The sequence below is a fragment of the Anguilla rostrata genome, chromosome 7, assembly GCF_018555375.3.
Source record: "Anguilla rostrata isolate EN2019 chromosome 7, ASM1855537v3, whole genome shotgun sequence".
Lineage (NCBI taxonomy): Eukaryota > Metazoa > Chordata > Actinopteri > Anguilliformes > Anguillidae > Anguilla > Anguilla rostrata.
The window spans coordinates 16286636-16303436 of record NC_057939.1 but is presented as its reverse complement, the minus strand read 5'-3'; the positions used below and the strand labels follow the sequence as shown (position 1 = coordinate 16303436).

Below are 16801 nucleotides of genomic sequence, written 5' to 3'. Positions count from 1 at the left end.
ACACTGACAAACCATATTCTATTCAAGATTTTGATAGTAACTAGACATCGCTCAAAAACTGGTACATGAATATAGTTAATTAAAAAAAATACTAAACTGAATGAAGGACAATGGAATATGCAACAAAATGGTCTTTAATAACAGAAAACAATGACATCCACTGGTTGAAAGTGGTACGTCACCCAAGCATCTGACATTATGATTCGAACGAACCCTAGTCTTTATTTTCAAAGATATAACAGTAATGAAAACAGTAATCCCAAAGTAAATGTTTAACATTTTAACTTTTAACCAGTTTCACACAAACAGGTACAAATTGGTAAAATATTTGAAACCATGCTTAAAAAATGTGACTCTTTGCAATACTGAGAATAGGACAGATATACAAATTTTGCATCATTGCCAAAAGTTAATCCCAGTGCAGTTTTAACTACCAAAGACCAGCTTTTTAGGTAAGAATTCTTTTGGGGGGGGATTGTTCTGGGGGGGGGGGGGGGAGTCCTGAGAGCTCTGGTCACAATACGGTTAGTGTTAGGGGTAAGGGACAATACTCTAAACCCTGCAGGATGTGGCCCTTGGTCAAACACCTGAATGACATGAACGAGTGGAATCAGTGCAGGCAGGCAGATGAGTTGGGTGAGAGCCACTTAGGGCAACAGCTTAAGAAACACATTCATGCAGGCAGAAAACACCAGACACATTCACACACACACAGCAAGTACTGCCACAGAGAGGGAAGCAGAACAGAAGCAAAAGGCAAAGGCTTCGTAATCAATGGGCAAATTTTCCCTGGATATCAAAGACACATTCCATTACAGGCAGTGGTGTTTCACCATTGCCCTAAACTTGTCATGACTTGGCCTACTTCATGTTAAGTTTCACCAGCATCAAATGATTTCAATTCCTACACTATTAGATCATAAATTGTTTAGTTCCATGTTGCACAATTCCACTACAGACAATCATGCGCATCACTCATTGTTATGGTCAGATTTTGTGTTTTGGGAAACTTGAGACACACAAAATATCAGAGACCAAACACCCCCTCCCCCAACGTATTTGCACACCAAAGACTCACAACAACAGACACGGAAGCACTTTCAGTGGAAAGACATCTATGATTTAGACTTTATTTCCATTTACATCAACTGGATTTTTAAGCATAACAATATTTCACAGTTTGATTCAGGTTCTTATATTAGTTTCTTAGAGGGCCAGAGAGTATTTACAGTAACTCGCATAACACCATTATATTGCACATACTCAAATGTACTTGTACACACATGCTACACATGGCAAAGAAGACATTCACGATGAAGCATGTTCTATGAAGTTAAACGGGTCTAAAACTGCACTTGCATGTCTGGAAAGGAGTTTGTGAAAGGAGTCCAAATGCAATGGTGTATCGGCTGTGAGGCCACTGTATTCGCTTCTTGAGGACGTTTTAAAATTCATTCGTGAACACATAATGCATACACGGGCATTCGTCAGAGATGATTCTACACACTATCCGACCCTGTAACAGGAGTGTCAGCCTCTACTTGCCGCCTTTCAGGTTCATTTTTAAAAGAGGCCATTTAAGCGCTTAACATTTCACCCAGTTGTGTGTGGCAAGGCCACACTGATCCCCAGTAACCTCAGTAAAACTATAAATGTACACCTATCCAGTAAGCAGGCCCTCATATTTTCACTATTTACAGTAAACCTGATCTTATTGCTGGACTATGTTAAATGTTAAGGGCTACATTTGCTGGAACGAAAGCGATCTTTTTACTTGACAAAGGCCCACATCTGCCATTTACATTTTATACAGTATTTTACACACTATCCGTTCATGGAGCTGGACATTGACAGAAGCGGTTCACACGGAGGTGCCTCGCTCAGGGTATGGCGGTGTCCCATCCTGGCTGCGGAAGGGACAGCGCGTAGCTGGGCTAGGCTAGGAAAAGGGGCGAGTGGGGTCTTCATGGAGGCCTCTGCTCTGAATGACACACACCTGGTTCAGACTACACCAATCAGACGTTCCCAGTCATCAGCACGAGAGACAAGACTGTTTTTTCATTACAATATGTATAAAAATGCTAGGTTTAAATTGTAAAAATGATACAATACTGTCGTTTTTCTTTTTATAGAAATATGCATTATTTACAAGCAAAAACAAATATCAGCACTTTGGTGTAGGGTCCATCTAGAAGGTAAACGTTCTTATTGCAAAGAAATCTCTTCAGCCTAGCACCGTGTTAAAAAGTGAGACGCAACAGACAGATGGGAGGAAGCTAGGCCTTTACAACGCGGAGGAGACGAAGGGCAGCCTGTGGACCACAGCGCAGGAAACATCTTTCACATACACAACCATACCGGTCTTTGGTCTCCAAAGCGTAACTCTTTCAGTTGGGACAGCAAGTACAAATTTTTTGGGGGGGGGGGGGGGATGCATGTCTTTATATAGGACATGACGCCGGCTCTGTGTGCAAACTATATCTGTGCATGCAAGGATATCGCACGGCGAGCGAGCCGTTAAAAAGGAAATGTAAAACCGATACCCTCTCGCCCATGCTGCCCCAACTTCAGAGAGGAATTTCAGCCAGAACAGTAAGTGACAGTGTCAGCTCTCACAGTGAGGAGTAGTACGTCAGCATGCGTGTGTGTGTGTGTGTGTGTGTGTGTGTGCACATGTGTGATTGAGTGCGAGTGCATGTGTGTCTGTCTGTGTGTGTGTGTGTCTGTGACAGAGAGGTATCAGATTTTACCACGCAGTGCATGGTGCTGGGCTATTCACAGGCCTGACTGTAATGCAGGATTCTGGGGGCTTATGTAAAAGTGACCGTGCGATGCATGGTTCTGGGGGTTTCCAAACTACCGACCACGCGATACGTGGCGTTGGGACTTACACAGAATCGGCCATGCAAATGAACGATGTTTGGAATTCATACCAAAAGCTGACCATGCAAGTTTTTGCATTTTGTTGACAGCCAATGCAGGAGTGCAATGAATGATGCCGGGGTTTAGAGAAAGCCAATCGTGTAGGACGTGATTTCGGCGTTAATACAGAATGGAGTGTGTGATTCCCAGGTCCGGGGGTTCTATGCCGTCCAGTGTTATGCAGCCTTATCCACAGGTGAGAGAATGTTAGTGTGTAGATCAGGGCAGCCACCTGCAGGAGGCCCTGCGTGTGAGAGTGGGTCAACCTGTTCGGATTCACGGTGGTTTTTCAGGGGAAGGGCAGAGCCGTTACTTCCGGCTTCATTTTGAAGTACTGGTTAAAGCGTAAGATGGCATACCTAAACGGGAGAGAAACACACACAGACACACAAAAATAAAAAAAAAACATAAACGAGAGTAGGAGACGAACTTCCTGGCTTCAGCAGCTGAGATGAAAAAGCAGAAGGTGGCAGCCGGCTGCGGTGGGCGAGGAGACTGCAGGCAGAGCTACGTGCCCGAAGCGCCGTCGCCTGAGAGGTGTGCTGCAGTGTTATGCAATGTGAAACAGCAACGCCAACATGAGCGCCCTGCGCTTACACATGCCAGGCTAGCGGACTGGGAAGCAGTATATTTAGAATTCAACACGTCTTCATTTCAGCTGCACCCACAACCCCCAACCCGACCCCCAAACACATTAATTCATTACTGTTACCATTGTTACTGCTGCAATTTTTACTGCTGTCATTTTCTTTTCTGTGATAGTGATACAGTGCCGCTATAAGCACTTTGAGAATTGCTATGAATCGTGCTATACAAATAACATTCATCATGATCATTACCGCCATGCCAAAGAGGTGTAAAACCTCCCCAGTGAAAGCAACAGTCACACCAGAAGCCACATTCACCCGGAAAGGGGAGGCGGAAGGAGGCGTGACCAACATCTAGACGCATGACGGCAAACCAACTTCAGAAGGCAACAGAAGCAGTCGCCTGCCATTTTGTGTAAGACGAGTCAAAACATCTGAGACAGGACACGGTAACAACAGGGAGGGTGCACTTACCCCAGGAAATCAAAGTCAATGGTGGAGTACTTGGCCTGGATTAAAGCCCACAGGCCCCAGAAGAAATGGGAGGCCTAAAGAAAGAAAGAAAGAGAGAGAGAAAGAGAGAGAGAGAGAGAGAAAGAGAGGAGGATGGGAATTCACTTGAGCGCACAGTCAGGCAGAACTGTTGTACTATGAACTTGCCACGCAGGCGTCCATCGATTCAACTGAAAGATGGGAAAAACTAAACGCCTGCAAAATACCATATTTAAAAATCTATTTGAATTGGAAAGCTTAGTTACAGAGTCAAACTGGAACTGATAAATGGCTTAAAGATGAACGCTGAGATGGCTAATGGCTAGGTAGCAGTTAGGGGTGCATCACATCAAATTTTTAAAATGAAAAACATTCCCCATGTAAAACTCTACACGTACACATTGGAAAGGCTCGGCTCTTCCGTCCCTGTGCATTAAGCCCCACTGCTCTGCACGTTTTCTAAAGCCCCCCCCCCACTGCAACATGCGCAGTAAAAAATCATCCACACTAATCTGTAAGCTCCGTCCCAGTTAATAATTGAACTGGCAGAGACATTTGTGTTCTGCATCAACAAAGCTATTGTCACATTCAATTAAGATATTTACAACGCCATTTTTCTGTGTTGCAGCATTGTTTCTTTCAAGGTCCAATCACAGAAGCACTGAGAAGATTAAAGTGCCACCCCCCCCGCAAAAGTATTTTGCTGCTTTCTTTCCAAGGCAAAAGACCGTAGGATGTTTTCTGAGGGAGGTGTTGAAAGAAGGACTTCATTTGCAAGTAAAATAAGCTCTCGCACAATGGACCACAATGCCTCGACCATTAATTACATGGAAATGCAGCAGACCATTTATAATTAAATAAAATTATATACACACCACTTTAGATTAATTAGTTTCCTGCGTAAAAGATTATCATTGCATCTTTCTAGAACCCTTTCTCCAATAAAACGACCAAATAACGAGGGAGAAAGGCAGGCAATGCATTCTAAGAACATCAAAGAGCAGAGCCACAGGCCAGGCCTTTGAGACGTGCTCGTTTACAACTTCAAAGAAAGGCCCCAACTTTAACAGGAGCGCAACTAAACGCCCGGAGCCTGGCCGCGGGGCCACCCTCTCCTCTTCTGGCAGCCATGCAAAGCAATGTTCCACATAAAAAAACAAAACGCGTCGAGTTTTGCACACACGCACACGCGCGTATGTAAATGTGAACTTCAGTAAGAGGTAAAAGTCAGCTCTTCCAGAGTTCTGGAGACAGAGAAATGGAATTCAGAAGTTGTAGGCAGTGGACAATCCAAGCACAGCCTTACAAATTATGACCTAAGTTTCAGGGATTCGTAAGACATGCCTGCGCAAGTAGGTGTACGTATAAAAATGACTCCACACGAGGACTGCGTAAGCATTCTATGTGGAGAAAAATGGGGAAGTGTGTTTTATGTTCATATCGTATACCATCACAGGTGAAACAGGGACGTGTGACTCCTGGGTCAGAGAACACCGGAACATTCCAATGCCCAGGGCCAGAAAACACTGGAACATTCCAATGCCCAGGGCCAGAAAACACTGGAACATTCCAATGCCCAGGGCCAGAAAACACTGGAACATTCCAATGCCCAGGGCCAGAAAACACTGGAACATTCCAAAGCCCAGGGCCAGAGAACACTGGAGCATTCCAGCGCTCTGGGCCTGAGAACACAAGAACATGAAAGGACAGAACGTTCCTGCATCCGCCCAGACACTCACCAGGGCAAAGCGGTTGACCTGCACATACAGCACCTCCACCTCTGTGGGGGAGACCTCTTCGCACTGGTCTTTGTGCTCTTTGTAGGCCTCCAGGTAGGCCCTCAACCACATCAGCTGGAGGTCTCTCCCGGGATAAAGGCTGTAGTCCACTTCATTCACACCTGTCAGACACAAGCACCTTCATTAAAAAATGACCAGATTTTAAACTGACCTTACTCCAGCCCTCAAGTTACAGCTACAAAAACACCTTGACAGACCTCAAAGACAGTCATAACTCAGTACATGCTTAAACTGGGAAGCAGGGAATGTACAAGAAATCCTGCAGTGTGGGCAGATATCCCAACGGCCACACTACAGTTTGGCCTGAAGAATGATACCAGACTGACGTCGACTACGTACCTGCAAACTCATTGAAGTGGTTCCCAATATCATAGGCTTGGTAATTGTAGCCAGCATATTCATAGTCAATGAACTTCACATTACCTGCACAGGGCAAACAAATGAATACTCAATTAGTACAAGGCAAAGGTTTATACACAAAACCCCAGACATTATTCTTCATGTGTTAATGCTGTACTGCATTTATACCCTGACCAAGAACCTACATGCTTTTTTTAAGCTGTTCCCCCACTAAGAGTATTCTTGGTGTTTGTATCAGGGTAAGGAGTTTGTATTTTGGAAAGGGGGCTGTGGGACAGACCATCCCAGAAACAAAGCACAACACAGGGGACATAGGCATTCACATACAAGCACTAGTTTACACAACAGCATGCTTGGCTAGGTATGAGTGGGGAAAAAGCGAGGGTGGGGGGAGTCGGGGTGGGGGTGGGGGTGGGGGGGGGCGGTGGTGAGGAGTCTATTATTTTGCGAAAGACCAATGCAATCCTTTGCCTGCCCCATTTAGGTCCTGACCCGCCTGAATAGCAAATAGCGAGTGAGGAAATATAAAACGGTCTCAAAATGGCTACGTGTTGCCCGTCAAAATGAGATTAAAAAGGAAAATTCTGGAAATTTTGTTTTACTCAGGGTGCTCTTCGTTTAGTGACGCTCTCCTCTGTTGGGTAAAAAGCTCAGTGCTCCAATTCTGCTCATGTGCCTCCTCCTGCTTCAACCTTAATATTCAAGGGTGAAGCTATGCTGAGTGAGCAAGACGAAGCATGCACAGAGAGAGTTGAGAAAAGGGAAGACTTCCCTCTTGTGGATGCAAATATAGTTCTGCCATTTATCAGTTAGCTAAGCATACAAACATGAAACAAAACAAAAAATTTCAAAATACAAATCCTTACCCCACAAATTAATTTTTATTTTAATGTTCCCGCTTGGCCTCATTTCAAATATTTCCTCTGACTATTCTCGAGAATACAGTTGTTGTGGATAAGATGGTGTGTACGTGTGTGAGCAGTCTACCCTTTCCACTCTAAGCTGGCTGGCCCTGACTGAGTGTTTTTTCTATGCTGTGCTGTGTGCTGTTCCACATTTCAGATTGTGCATGGTGCCTGATCAATAGTATACAGGGTGTTAAGTCTGCAGAAAGACATGTGAGGTGGTTACCAGGCCGGGTGCGATCCTAGCGGAACACAACAGAACACCTCCAGTCAGTGGCTATAGCCCTGCGCAGCAGATGAAGAAATCTGGGGCAAACTCACATCTGTCACAGAACACACACCGCTTCACTGAAGAGACGCAGCCCTCCCCCCTCCCCACGCCCCCACGGGCCTCACACATCCTGTGCCGGCACACTCCCCCACCAAAACTGCATTCTCATTGGGCCATGTGTCACCCAATGGTTTCAGTTTACTTGCTTACATGCAAATGATACGAAAGGTGGCCCATGTGATCCATTCCACAGATACTTTAGCCTTAGGCCTTTCTGATTTGTATAGCATGTGACTATGTGTCAACCAGGCTAAGAGAGGGAGCACAAAACACAGATTAAAGGCCAAAAGTCAGCAAGACCTTCCCTGTAGTCCCACAATACTGCCTGCTGTACTGTGCAGGGCGTGCCCAGTTCTAGTGCAGTACAGAATAGGGAGTGGCAGGTTTTACGGTAGCACTGAACAACTGGGCGTGGCCGCTCAGAGCTGTCTCACCCTCTCCAGCAGGCGGCGCTGTCGCTCCTAAGGAGAGAAAATCTAGAGAAGGAGCTGTGAGAGCACAAGGAGCCCTTGCTCCTGCAGCAAGGGCAACTCTGCGCTACCAACTCCCCCACCCCACCCTCCCACCACACCCGCTCCTCAGCTACAGAATAACCACTTCATTCAAACCACAGCTGGTTAATTTCACAGAATGCTGCAAGGCCGGCTTGAGACATTCAGCTATTAATACGTTAAAGCATTCATGATTTAAAAATTTTTTTTATTATTATTTTTTAAAAACCAAAAAACAAGTTACACAAAAGTGCAAAAGAAGGGGTGCAGGACGCATTAGACCCCTTCACTACAGGGAAACAACAAGCGCACGCTTGTTAGGCTTGGATCTGAGGTGTGCCGAGACATAGCCATCGCCTACAGGGAGCTGGCCATCTCCTCCTTTAGCTTCACCTGGGCTAACAGAGACTTCTCACCTCACCAGTCACGACTGGTCTCGCACCAAGGAACTCTGCCCCTGTACAGAGTGCCTCTTAGGGCGAGGGGGAGGGGGGCAGCAGTGGCGGAGCAGTTTTGGGCCCCCCTCCCCCTGCCCTAACCTGTAGCCAACACCAGTAGGGCGGTGAGGTCACCGCCCAGGGACGGTGAGGTGAGAAGCAGTGACATGTTGCAATAAACCCGATCTTACCAGACAGAGGCATAATGCCTATACACAGTGCACACTGACCAGTGACCTGGCTGGCCTCCCTGCTATACCGCTTTTCCAATACAGAGCTGGAACCAGGCTGGCTTGCTTGGTTCAAGTTCTGAGGCAGCCCTCCCTTTAGCTTTGGTTTTTTGTTTTTTTTGCCATGCGTCCGCTCATTACCAGCGTAGGGCATGCTGTGGGTGCCTGTAAGGGTCTGTAAGCTGTAGAAGTATGTTGCTTCCCTGGAGTTGTCACTAGCCATTAAGGGGGGAATCAAGTGCTTCACCATCGCTAATAACCACTTATGAGTAGCAGACAGAAATTGTCAGAAGCCTAGTTTTTTGGGGAGAAACCCTCAGCTTTAGGACTACACAAATTCCAGTGTGATATCATGTGCTACCATTGGCAGCGGGTAACTGAAGGGAAAAGGTAATCATGTTGCATCAGCTCCAACTAGCTCTCCAGCCTGATTCCAGCTCTACGGTGAGAAAAGGGGTTCAGCTACAGCGTAGGGCGGCCTGTTGGAGGGCGACAGAAGCGTCGCGGCTCTGCTGCAGTCACTCACCTGCGCTCTGGTTGTAGATGATGTTCTTGCACAGCAGGTCGTTGTGGCACAGGACCACGGGGGAGCCCAGCACAGACAGACTCTGCTGCAGCCACAGCATCTCCTCCCTCAGGCACTCCGCGCTCGGGACCTCCTGGGAGAACCTGGGCTCGGAGAAAACACGACGAGACGCGTTCACACTGGAGGCAAACGCCGCGTGCTCGCATTCCCGGGTCGCGGGCTCGAGAGCGCGCGCGCTTCGCCCCCGGGGTCACAGGTTACGCAACAGCACAGGCAAGCGAGCGCACGCACGCACGCTCGCAAGCCAAATCCTTGTAGCCTATGCCTCAGCTCTCGCCGAGATGAGACACGGGGCCCTACCTGTGGTTCTGGCCAGGGTCCGGGAAGTGAGTGGGCACCAGGGAGAAGTACTTCCCCATCTTCAGCCACAGGTCGGACTTGGGCAGCCAGCCGTTGTGCGCGTGGATTGCATGGTACTTGGCGAGCTGCCGTGCAATTTGCCTACGAGTCAAAAACACACGTCGATAAGCTGGAATTACAGAGGGCGTTTCATGAAGACCAGGCTGCTCTGCTAGGTTGGTATTTTGCCACCAATCAGAACTAACAGAACCAACCAGTGGAAAATGAAGAAATGTTAGTATTATCATTCGACCCACACCCTGAAACCGATAAAACATGAATTAAATAGGAAGTCAGCCCAATTTCGTCCTCCACCCAATAAATAAAGGTGAGGTGCGGGTAGAGACTGGCACACCTACACAAAGCAGACAGCTCTACTGAACTACGTCCACTTATCTGAACAGCCAGGGCATGAACAGCCCTTTTCATCTCCATTACATTATATTCATAGAAAGAAAAAAAAGAAAAAAGAAAATAGACCAAAAATTTTAAGGGTGGAATAATCTGAAAAAACAGGGTCACACCCATGAATGTTCACCATGAAAGGGACAGTTCACCCAAAAATGAAATTAAAGTACATTTTCAATTACCCAGAGTACTATCTAGCCATCCAAACAGTTTTGCTGAGATTTGATGAGTTTTCAAAATGCAGTTGACCTTAATACAACGGACCTCTGTTGAGCCAGATTTTTGTGGCTCAAGGGCCGAAAATTAACATTAAAAAAACTCAAGAGCAACGTCTCTTTCCATGGATACTCACGAACATCCACAGAAATTAATTAGTGAACAGTTTCAACAGCTACTTCTACCTAAAGTACGTCAACTGTGTATATCCGAGCAACATCTCACGCAGGTGGACTAACATGAAATTTGAGAAGTGGTGACGTGAGGTTCACGATATGCGACAGTTCGTTGTAGTTTCAATATAAAATCTTGTTAGTAACTTTATTAAAGCACACAACGGCTTTGAAATTCACAGTTGAGATATTAATGGGTGTTAAATATTAAAACAAAAAACACATTCCACAAACGTTACGTCACCACCACACAAGTTTCACAAGTCTGCCAAACAAGATACTGCTCAAATATACAGTTGGCATGCTTAAGGGTAGAAGTAGTAGTTCTCAATGAAACTGTGCATAAATTAAGCCCCGAGGATGTTTGAGTAACTGTGGCATTGTGTCTGGAAATAGACTGTTGAGGTTTTCTGAGAATAGATTTTTGGCACAGTGAGAGCCACAAAAACATGTGTCAATAGAGATCAGTTGTATCAAAGCAAACTGCACCAAAAAAAATTAACTCTAGATGGATAGGTAGAGCTCTGGGTATGTGGAAACGTACTTTACTTTCGTTTCTGGGTGAACTTCCCCTTTATTAAAGCAAAACTGGATCATGAGGCAGAGGCGCTGCTCTAAAAAGAGCCCGCGGAGCAGGACTGAAAAAGCGTACTCATCCGCTGTGCTAATGAACCTGGCCAAACGGCACAGCACCCAGGGGGAACGGCAGCGCCTGCACTCCACCATTTGGGGTCAGCTGGTAAAAGAGTTGACTCAAGGACAGGAAAGCCCTGGACTCAACATGGAGTTTGCATTCGCAGGCACTTGCGCGCACCTGAAGATGGAGGGGCTGCGGATGTGCTCGGGCTCCAGGGCGGTGCCCTGCAGGAACTCGTAGCAGAGGCCGTTGGTGAAGGTGCAGTGGAGGCGAGGGGCGCAGCGGTGCGCCTGCAGGACGCGGAAGCTCTTCACCTCGTTCTCTCGGTCCACGAAGAGCTCCGTCTTGTAACCGTAGATACGCACCAGGACCACCTCCTGCATGACGCTGCCCACGTAGCAGCCAATCAGCTTGTTGGTGATGCCATCAGTGAAGCACTATTATGAAGATAAAGGGAGGGGAGGGGAGAAAGAAGGGGAAAACAAATAAATAAATGAGTTGAAAGATTACATGGATCAAAATTGTTTTGTTACCTGGGTTCCCAGTTCCCCAGTCAATTTCTCAGAAAAAAGACCCCACCCTGGAAGGTGGTCGTGCATTCACAGATTATCACGTTACTGCTTTAGTTTCGGGTTACACTGGAAAAGCCCTCACACACAATACACAGGGATGCGATTCCTGTCACACGAGCTTTGCTCACCACGTTGTTTACGCTGGGTGTGTACCACCCAAAGTTTTGATGAGAGTCCAAATACGGACAAACGCAAAGGAAACAGAACAACCGTTCCAGGGGGTGAACCCCGCTTTGAGATTGCACCGTGATATGCACTTATTGTACGTTGCTTCAGATAAAAGCGTCTGCCAAATAAATGCAATGTGATTGTGGGCTGGCAACATTCCACCACTACATGGTACTGAATGGAGCTGAATGATTGCCCAGGATTTAACTTCGCTGGACCTGCAAAGTGAAGCACAGGCAGAGTTTACATTCCCCTGATCACTGATGAATAATTGGGCTCCCGCTGCTTGTGCTCCCCCTTGCTCTGGAAGGACAAGGGCATCCAACGCCCTTTGCGTCGCACCACCTGATGGACAAGGACACTCGATGTGATGCTCGCACCCCCTCCCCAAGTCAGACAAGGTGTACGAGAGAGCCCATGTCCCACACTGAGCATTTCTGCAGCGAGACCACTATGTGGAACTTCCACATGCCAACGGCATATTAGAGAACACATGAGGCCAACCAGCTTGAAAGCAGGAAACCTTTGTTTCTGCCTGGAGGGCCTTTCCTCAGCGCGCATACAATAACAAGATCTACATTATTGGGCAATAACCCATTAAGTCATGTGACGTTGTTCAGCTGAGCAACATAGCATCACATGTAATTGAGATTTATGGTGCTCATAGTATTGATCCCCACCAAATAGCAGTTGAGCTTCTTTGACAACAGCCTAAATAACGCGAAAAGTGGCAATTAATTTCCCTCAGTCTTTTGGCAAATAAAATTCCTAGCATTTTTGTCAACTTCAAAGAAGGAACTGAAAGTTTTGCAGCTAATCAAAGAAGCCACCTTTGCAGGCAGGGAGATCCCAAATACAGAAGAAAAAGAAATTGCAACTTCCCTAATATCAATCACCTGTCAGAACTTTCAGACCTCATACCCATTTTTAATTAGAAATAACTACTTACTGTACCGCAAAACACCAAAAGCTAAATAAGCCATGAACATAAACCCACACCCGTTCTTAACTTCATAAGGCAACCCTACATGTCCGTAAGTGGTTAGCCATGTCCTTAAAGACCACATGACTAGAATCACACACAAGACAAAATAGCCTATATCCATCATAAGTAAAAAAGCAAATATGTACACAGATCTACAGTCCACGCCACTCCCTAAAGAAAGACAGCACCATACAGAACCACACTGATCGATACTACCACTTCAAGTGACCTGAAATGCAGGAGTTTCCAGGAGCTTCACTCAGGGGTGAAAACGTTGTTCCCTAAAAGCCATCTGGACGCACAGCCCAAAAGGGAAAGGTACAGGCACCCTCATTATTCAGCACTATAGGTGCTGTGTCAGTTTCAGCCAGCCACAGCTTTTAAATCGAGCTGGCACGCAACATAAAATTTAGGCTGAGAAAGAATTTGGGTCTTTCGAGGCTGCAGTCCCAGACAGTTTTTGTATGCAATTAATTATTATTTTTATTTATTTTTATTTATGTATCTTACATACGTTTCTGACAGTTTGCTGGCTTACAATGTTGGGGATCAGGGCATTCAGGGGTGTGTGCTAAAGCAAGAAAACTGCACTTCATGCAACTTGTACAGCAAAGGTGTGCCTCCAGGAGGTTGTATCTGTGTATATTACCCAATTATTCTCCGAAAAATTGTGATTAGTCATATTTTCGGTTGAAACCGAAAAAAAATTGTGCCTAATATCGACATCATTCCATAGGTACTTGGGAGTGAAGAGCTTATGCTGCTTGAGAAATGAAAAAATAATAAACTGCACATTAATTGTGAATGCAATAAACTAATCTACTCATATGTATTAACTCTGAAAAGATAACATCCCAATACAAACTCCTTTGGACTCGAAATGAGTTTTCTTTCTTTAAACCACAAACCCATGAACGCCCTGATACCAAACAAAAGCTGGCAGGTAGTCAGAAACTTCTGCAAACAACAAAACTGAAATATAAAAAATAATGGCAGCTGAATTTTCCCCTTGACCTGATGCACGATTCCAGTTAAAAGTTATTTTCGTTCGTGGTTGTTAATAGTGAGACATCTTGGCTGGTGAGGTAAATGTAAAAGTAAAAGGTTTGTTATCTGACCATTTCAGAAATTCTGGTAAAATGAACTCGGGCCTTGCATAAAAATGGAGGAGTAATTGCTTTACCACAGGCGTAACGTTACAGAACGGTTTAGATAAGAATTTATTCATATGGATGAAGCAAATTATTTAATTCGCTATGTACAGATCTCTACTCGGTATATACAATATACAAATGCACAATTACGTAATCTAAATTTTGGTACTCTCCCAGTCAGTAAAAGCTAACGTTTGCTAGCTACGGAACATCACGCCATTCATCTCGCCATCTGTAGAAAAGATAGTGAAGGCAACTATAACTTAGCTACGTTCATTGACATCGTCTAAATTCTGAGTAGACTGCTTGCTCGATGTCTCGGTATAGCATGTTCAGATCACTAATGTACGTACTAATTGCAAATATACAGCCTAAGAGTTTAGCTAGCTACGTTGCACCAAACTACGCACAAAAAAACGTTAACGCATCTAATAAGGAATTAAGAAACGTCAGCTAGAAGAACCGGAATTTCTAGCAAAGATGATTTACATAACGTTACGTTGACACTTTCTATCAAATTAACCAACAATTGGCACTGACTTCGTTAGACTAGCAAAATACGGCAGCTACATTTTATTGTACAGCTGAAGTAAAGCCAGTTAACGTTAGTAAGTTAGTCACCCTAATCAGTCATTTTAGCTTCATAAAATCACAGTAGTTATTCTAATAGACGGAAATGTTAACCTAATACTCACAGGGACAAACGGAATCTTTCAAGAGTCCAACGACAGCGACAGGTTGCTATGCACGGTCTATACAGTTACTCAGGTTACTCCAGTGGTCGTGGGGGCCTTTCCACTACCAGCACATACCAAGCTACGATTTTGCAGGCTAACTAGCTAACGATAGATATACCGGTCAGCTTGTAGCTTGCTAACAAGTTAGCCTGCTAGCTTGCTAGGTGACGCAGTCGTCAAATACTGCAAGCAGGCACACGACCTCTAGCCACCAGCGAACAGCAGGCTGTCCAGTTCATATGCAGCAACATTCGTGATATTTGAAAAAAAACTATAGTTATATTCAGGATTAACCTGAGCAAAAATATACCTTCATTTTGACCTCTGATGGTTTCCAATGGGGTCTCAATTCCTTCATCAGTTTCAATGCTCCCGATCTGAAATCATTCTCGTCTACAGTGACCTTAAATTTGGGAACAACGGGAACTCCTTCTGGTACGTGGATGTAGTTTGCCATGTCAAAAAACTAAAAGTATTGCGTATTTCTAGCAACCGCTTAAAGGCGTTTCAATGAATCGTTTATAGCTACGTTTGTGTGTTAGACTGGAGTTCTCACGTCTTGCAGGTCACCCAACTACGCCTCTCGGAAAATTCCACCCCTGTATAAAATTCGCACGCGTTGCATTCTGGTACGCAGTGACTCACTGCATCCGGCGAGGCGGTGCTTCGCCCGTCAATGACCTTAGGTGCATTATTCATCTATTTACTTCCTCGACTTCGATAACGATGTACAACTTTGTCAAGTATGGCATTTTGATTAAAAAAGTATTTCGTCACGACTATTTTTTTAAATTATCTAACCTTAGCCACAACCAACTTCTCGTAAGACATCTGAAATGTGGCTGTGTAGAAACATGAAAACTCTGTGTTATACCCGTTAAACTGCAAAAACATATGGTTATGGTTGCTGGTATATGGAACGTGAGTTAGGCTAGTGTTCATATACTGGGATTACGTTCTGCACGGTCACGAGTCTGCAAATCTGCTAAACTGGTTTGAGAAACACTGAGAAGTAGGAATCGTGCCAGATTGTAAATTCAGTCGCAAGAATGCAAACCTACTTCTATCACGCAACCATTACCCTTAATTGGCCTTACACCACCAGCCCTGCACAAATTCAATGTTTCAATGTGGACATGATAAGTTTGATCGACGGTAAATATTCAGAGCCATACCCATTATAATATTCCATTTCATGCAATTTACTGGTGACCTCTTTCTTTTACACGGTTTTTCAAAAATGAATTGTTTCTACATATCCAGTTATTCATTCAACACGGCTGAAAATTCCCGCCAAGACCAATTTGGAATCAACTGGTGGTCAAACTGTTTGACTCGCTAAAACCATCTAGAAGTGTAGAAAACACAGCTAAAACCATCCTAACCATCTTAGGCTAGTTTAAGATGGATTTTTTTTTTTTAGCGGAGAAGGGTCCACCATATTGTTTATACCCGGTGAGTGAAGTCAGACAAGCCATATAACGTGGGCTTTTACCACTATTCCCCCATTAATAGAAAGCTAACGTGGAAACATAAATATTTCAAGATAAGATAACTTTTTCTTCAGCCAGTCAGGCCTTATACATTTGGGACTGGGAGTGGTATCTCTCCAATAAAGCCGCGTTTCCACCAAAATTACCCGGAACTTTCAGTCCCAGGAACTACTTTACCAGGAACTAAAAGGTTCCTTCAGCCAATGGTTGTCTGCGTTTCCACCGGGGTCTAAAGTACCGCGAAGATTAGGCAAATTAGCCCACTGACGTTGTCGTCGGTCCATCTGTCTGTAACCCCATACCACCGAAGTAGCCTACATTATTTTCTAATAACCGGGACAGCCCGGAGGGGTTTATTCCACTTATATACAACGGGTTACCAACAATGACTATATATGGTTACTTTTGTATTTATTGATTTTCATATATCCTCTCAAACACATTCATTAACAGCAGAAAACATGCACACGTTGTTAACAATTTGCTGTTTTATTACTTTCTCGTCGTCAGTTCCATATAGGCTAATCGCAAAATGACAAGAATAGAACGAAAACTCGGACTTGCGTGAAAATGTAAATTAGTAGTGGTACAGCCACCGTTTGCTTTCCTTCGAAGTTACTGCTAGCCGAGCAGCGAAGTGTGCCCTCCAGATGCGAACCATGCACCATAAATGAGTCCATAGTCTTCCTGGTCTTTTCTTGGAATTGAAAAATGGCAGTAAAATTACGGCAGTCTGAAAAAGCTAAAGGGAAGATTACTAGAATTAACCTGTTATTTTA

General features: G+C 44.9%; 1 protein-coding gene across 2 annotated transcripts; it reads right to left on the bottom strand.

Annotated features, from left to right (window-relative positions):
• Nucleotides 1–1098: 1098 nt before the first annotated feature.
• On the bottom strand, nucleotides 1099–15178 carry etnk1 (ethanolamine kinase 1). Of its 2 annotated transcripts, XM_064343190.1 has the most exons (9): nucleotides 14840–15178; nucleotides 11091–11350; nucleotides 9441–9581; nucleotides 9081–9223; nucleotides 7831–7857; nucleotides 6140–6223; nucleotides 5741–5901; nucleotides 3984–4057; nucleotides 1099–3281 (listed from the first exon to the last, which is right to left on the bottom strand). In XM_064343190.1, exons 1-9 carry the CDS (start codon nucleotides 14984–14986, stop codon nucleotides 3212–3214), a joined length of 1107 nt encoding a protein of 368 aa, XP_064199260.1. In that variant the 5' UTR covers nucleotides 14987–15178; the 3' UTR covers nucleotides 1099–3211. The 2 variants fall into 2 exon arrangements, with proteins under 2 accessions (XP_064199260.1, XP_064199261.1); XM_064343191.1 differs by lacking the exon at nucleotides 7831–7857 and having other exon boundaries at nucleotides 14840–15176.
• Between the last annotated feature and the right edge of the window lie 1623 nt (nucleotides 15179–16801).

Bases quoted from the DNA above. Each gene is read 5' to 3' on its own strand.
- etnk1 (XM_064343190.1), bottom strand. From the start codon at position 14,986: ATGGCAAACTACATCCACGTACCAGAAGGAGTTCCCGTTGTTCCCAAA. The intron at 7,858-9,080 runs GTGAGTGACTGC...TTCTCTCCTTAG, and splicing joins CATCTACAACCAGAGCGCAG to GAGCGACAGCGCCGCCTGCT. The intron at 3,282-3,983 runs GTAAGTGCACCC...TCTCCCGTTTAG, and splicing joins ATTGACTTTGATTTCCTGGG to GTATGCCATCTTACGCTTTA.